Raw genomic sequence first — 5,360 nt, 5'->3', positions numbered from 1 at the left:
CGAGGTCATGGAGGCCTGGCTGGCTAGGCCAAAAGTAGGGCCCCAGCCTTGGGAAAGTTTCAGGGTACAAAAATACAAAAAGCATGGCATTCATTGAGAACATCCAGGACGCCTTAAAGCAGCATGCGGTTAGGTGGGGAGAATAATTGCTTTGATTCTATTTGATTATGTGCAATTATTGTTTTTACTCTCTTCGCCTAGTGCATATTTCTACACGATTTATTGAGCCTGCACGAAGCGAGGAGGCGAATTATTCAAAAGCATTTTAAGAACGTTTTCATCATCATTCTTATTTTCAATACTACTACAAATTTTTTTTTTTAAAAAAAATCAAAAACACAACAGAAAAAGTCACTGCGGAATCATAAAAAGTACAGTCAATCAAAGCAGGCAAGGTCATGCTTCGTAACGCGAGAATTTACAAAATGGACAATCTGTCATGATATCAAAGCTTAACTGGTACTGCCAATGCTTGCTGTTTATAAGGCTCTTCATTAAAAGTCCTTTTAGGACAACTGCTCTCAACAACACACTGTAGCTAGACAACGAAAAATGAACAGCAGGACGCCATGAAAGTAAATAAAACAACAAATCGCTCTTGTGGGCCCATTAACGCCACATGATAAAGACACAGAGTGCCGAGTAGAAAACGCCATATTAGTAACACAGCAAGCACTTCCCTTATACTTTTACAAAGCCTCAATGGCCTGCAGCAGCACTTCAACGCTGTTCCGATCCATGGCCTTGTCGTTGGCCCCTGCCGCCTCACCGTCCGGCCGCAGCAGCGCCGCCACGTCGCTCAGGATGCCCAGCGGGATGTAGCAGCCCGTCTTGGCCCGGTCCAAGCTGTCCTTGAGGCGACTCGTATGCTCCCACTCACGTGCGGCCACCTCGGCATCTGTGATGACCTTGGTGGGGATGCCGCACATGGCCGCGCAGTGCATACCAAACGAGCCCTCGGCGACGCCGTCTTCGAGCTTGTACAGGAACGTCACCTGGCGGTTGGCGTCGTCGACATGGATCTGCATGCGCTTGGCGCGGATTTCCGGGTGGTTTTCGAACTCGGTGGCCAGCGAGTGGTAGTGCGTCGCGAAGAAGCCGACGCAGCCAATGTGGCTGGCAACGTGATGCAGCACGGCCTGCGCAACGGCGACGCCGTCGTAGGAGGACGTGCCGCGGCCGAGCTCGTCCAGAATGACGAGCGAGCGGGGGGTGGCCTCGCTCAGAATCTTCTTGGTCTCAGACAGCTCGACAAAGAACGTGGACTGCGCGGCAAAGATGTTGTCGTTGGCGCCGAGGCGCGACATGATGCGGTCGACGGGCGTGAGGCGGGCGGCGACGGCAGGGACGTAGCATCCGATCTGGGCCATAATGACGGCAATGCACGACATTCTCAAAATGGTCGACTTGCCGGCCGCGTTGGCACCCGTCAGCAGATTGATCTTGGCGGCGTCACCACCGAGGCGTACGTCGTTGGGAATGAAGTCGTCGACGGCGTTGATCATGCACGGGTGGCGCAGCTCCTCAAACTCGACCACGCTGCGATCCTCGTCCACGAACACGGGCCGGCAGCTCGGCTGGCCCATCGAGGACGAAGCCTTGGCCAGGCTGATGAGGCAGTCGAGCTGGGCAATGATGCGCGTCGCCTCGAGCCAGATGTCGGCGTCGGCATCGAAACGGGCACAGAAGCGCAGCGCAACCTCGCGGACCATTTGCAGGCGCGTCTCCTCGGCCTCCTGCAGCTCGCGCACCAGATCCGTGAGCTCATTAAAGTAGTAGCGCTTGACCGCGCTCGTGGCCGACATCTGCCGCCACGTCTTGGGCACCTTGATCGACTTGGGCACTTCGACTTGGTAGATTTCCTTGCCAACATCGGTGAACTTGAGCGAGCGGCACTTGAGCATGTTCTTTTGCTCGTCGAGCAGAGTGTGCAGGTCGCCTTTGATGCGCTCAATCGTGTCACAGCACGTGTCAAAGTCCTCGTCGATGCCACGTTCGGGGATCAGAACCTTCTCCTCACGGGCGCGCTTGCGGTCAAAGGCCGTCTTCCAGTACGCAAGCGGTTCGTTGAGGTCTGGCATGGCGGCCACAAGCTGGTCCACGATGCTGTTGCCGCCACTAAAGGCGCGCAGCAGGCTGGTCGTGTACTCAATGTGCTCGTAGCCTTCAAGGACGCGCACAAAGTCCTCTGGGCGAACAGCCCCTGCATGGATGCGCGAGCCGAGGCGCTCGAGGTCGGGCATCTTGCTCATTTCGGCCGAGAACTGGTCACGTAGGGTGCGGTCGGCGTTGAGCATGTCGACGGCGTCGAGACGCTCGTTGATCTTCTGGATGTTGCACAGAGGGTGGCAAACCCACTTGCGGAACAGGCGCTTGCCAAACGGCGTGATACACCGGTTGAGCAGGTTGAAGAGCGTGCCCTCGGGTCCGCCATTGACGGTGTTGGCGAAAATCTCCAAGTTGATGAGCGTCTGGCCGTCCAGGATCAACGTGCCGTTACGATGGATGGGATTGTACCACTCAAAGTTGGACTGGGACAGCAGGTTGCGTTCGAGCTTGAGGCCGCGCAGGTAGTTGACCAGCGCACCAAAGGCAGACATGAGGAAGGGCTTCTCGCGCATCTCTTGCATCTTCTGTGGCCAGTCGGCGGGTGCCTTGGCCGTGCCCTCTTCATCGACAAAGTAGTCGCCGCTCTCGAGCTCACGTCGCGTCATCTCGTCGTCCCAGAACTCGGCACCCGGTTTGCGGTAGTTCCAAATGGTCATGGGCGTCGTGTTGTTCTTGAGGATGCGCAGAGCCTTGGTGGACAGGTGCGACTTTTCGAGAAGCAGCTCCTGCGGCGCGGTCTGGGCGACAAACGTCTCGAACTTGGTGAGGTCGACGTCGTCCTCGAACTCGGACAAGAAGAACTGGCCGGTGGCAGCGTCAACAAAAGCAACACCAAACACGGGCTTGTCGTCGACCATGCCCTGCTTGATGGCAGCGCAATAGGTGGCCATGTCGTCCTGCAGCATGCTGCCGTCAACAAGCGTTCCACGCGTCAGGACGCAGGCCAGCTCGCGGCGGATGATTTTGTCCTGCTTGCTCTTTGGGACGGACGAGGCGCCGCGCTCGCGCATCTCCTTGCCGAGGGCGGACTCCATCTGGTCCACACGCGCGACCTTGTAGCCCTTGGAGACGAACTGATTGACCCAAATATCGAGCGAGCTCTCGGGCACACCGACCATTCGCATATTGACGCGATCAGTCATTTTGAAGTCAAACAGCTGGTGGCCGATTGTGGCGTCATTCTCGTACAGTTCGTAGAACTTGCCCTTCTTGAAGAAGAGGATGGTATCATACAACTTCTGCTTGATTTCCCAGTACTGTTTCTCAAAAGGCGAAAATTTGTGCCACGCATTAGGCGGAATGTAGATGGTGCCTTTGTCGAAGTCGGGGTGGCCCGGCTCGTTCTTGTCCATATCGCGGACGTTGGCGAGCCATGTGTAGCGGTCCTCGGGCTCCTTGGTGTGCGCCTTCTCCTTACCAGCCTTGGCAGTCGAGGCTGCGGTAGTCGACGTGCGCGCAGAAGCTGTTGCGGTTGATCTAGGCTCCGATGCCTGCACATTGTCGGGGTCGAAGCGCCATTTCTGTGCCGTGGATGTCGAGGGCACCTCGTTGAAGAGCTCCTCGTCGAAATCATCGTAATTCTCGTCCTTGACGGGTGTCGGCGTAGGTGTTGGCCGTTTTCGGGGCGCGTCAGCCTTGGATGGCCGCTTGCGCTTCTTGGCCTTGGACGGGGCATCCGATTCCTCATCGGATACGACAAAATCGGCCATATCATCTGAAAAAGTTGTCAGTTGGTTTTGGTTTTGCCTTGGAGAAGCCAGAAGCAAATATAACACACCGTCCTCATCTGCAGCAACGTCTTCAACGCCGCCGGACGCATAGTCCTCGTCGTCGTCTGCCACCGTCCGCGTGCGATTGCGGTGGCGCCGTTGGTTGGCATTCATAGCCACAAAGACATCATCCTCTTCGTCGGATGACTCTGCATAACTGATTTGTTTCCGGGCCTGGGAGGGTTAGAGAAGTTCCAAAGCCAAAATAAAATATAAGAAAAATATAAAATATAAAATATAAAATCCAAATTCTGTCGCTCGACCTACCTTGCGTGTCGGACTGCTAGTCGGGACTGCAAGACGGTTGGCCGACTTCTGTGCCGTCTCAGCAGGTGTAAATGGAGACGGGAGGACGTCGGTCTTCGGTACCTTGGTCGAGGCGTCCAACGGGGTGGTCGCGTTTTCCTGGGAGCTCGATGGCTCGGCAGGATCGCTGCTGGGCAGCGGCGTGATCTGGGCGGCACGAGAGGACACACGTGGGTTGGCCTTAGTCTCACGCAGGCAGGGCGAGGAGAGAGCCGTGCCGTCGTTGTCGTCGTCGGCGGTAGCTGTGGCACTGCGGGGCGGCTTCGATGCCGATGGGCGGACAGTTGAGGGTGTCTTTGCAAAGAAGCCGAGGATGCTCTGTTGCTTGCCGGTCGACGGCGCCACCGCCTTACGGGTAGGCAGCCGTGCCGGCGTGCGAGCGTCCGCCATGCTGCTGGAGGTAGATTGGCGTGAAGGGGATTCTGTGTAAAACGGCGAACGACGATCAGAAGAAGGGAATGGAAGAAACGAAAGAATGAAAATAGAATCAAGAAATCCGAGGAAAATGAGAACGGCAAAAGAAGGAACAACGGCAAGCTGGCTCGATTGAACAGCTCGTCTTGAAAGGAATGGATAGAACAAAGTCACCAACGGCACAGCTCGTCCTGTCGTGTGCCAGCTGGTCGGGAAAATCAAAGGGGTGGAGGAAACACGACGCGGTCGAGGATCCCCAGTCCCTGAGCGGAGCAGAAAACGACGCGTGAAGCTCGGCCCCACCAAACGCGCTGGGCGACAGCACTTAAACCAGGTTCGCGGTTGGTCACATGAAATATGGGCCTGGCCAGCCTCTGCCACTTGGTCTTTCCCGCGTCCGCTGTGGACAGGCCCCGCAAGAGCTCCTGCCGTGCCCAGCAACCTGTGCGGAGTGTAGCTTTTGGCACATGGGCAGGTGCTCTTGTGAGACAACCTGCATCAGGCAACGGCATCATCTGAGCACATCTGGATGAACGACAACAATACTATGTCGTACACTCTGCGGACACCCAACATTTGCTATTGCATGGCGTTGTTTTAGAACATATTTCCAGACACAACACGGCGGCCGCTGTGCTTGTTGTTCCTCCCCCCCGTCCATGCAAGTGTGTTGTTTAGAATCGACCTTGACATCACCAATTTCATTTTCAGCGTCCCTTTTCCGACCACACCTTTTATCTTGAAGCCGACTCGCACACCAAG

The 5,360-nt window shown here is 56.1% G+C and overlaps 1 protein-coding gene across 1 annotated transcript; it reads right to left on the bottom strand.

Annotated features, from left to right (window-relative positions):
- Positions 1-689: 689 nt before the first annotated feature.
- SPSK_02949 (DNA mismatch repair protein MSH6) lies at positions 690-4,574 on the bottom strand (the record flags this gene model as incomplete). Its single annotated transcript, XM_016729795.1, has 3 exons — positions 690-3,823; positions 3,887-4,052; positions 4,146-4,574. 3 exons carry the CDS (start codon positions 4,572-4,574, stop codon positions 690-692), a joined length of 3,729 nt encoding a protein of 1,242 aa, XP_016585079.1.
- Between the last annotated feature and the right edge of the window lie 786 nt (positions 4,575-5,360).

This window comes from Sporothrix schenckii (genome assembly GCF_000961545.1).
Source record: "Sporothrix schenckii 1099-18 chromosome Unknown Cont47, whole genome shotgun sequence".
Taxonomy (NCBI): Eukaryota; Fungi; Ascomycota; class Sordariomycetes; order Ophiostomatales; family Ophiostomataceae; genus Sporothrix; species Sporothrix schenckii.
This window is presented reverse-complemented; position numbering and strand designations above follow the sequence as displayed.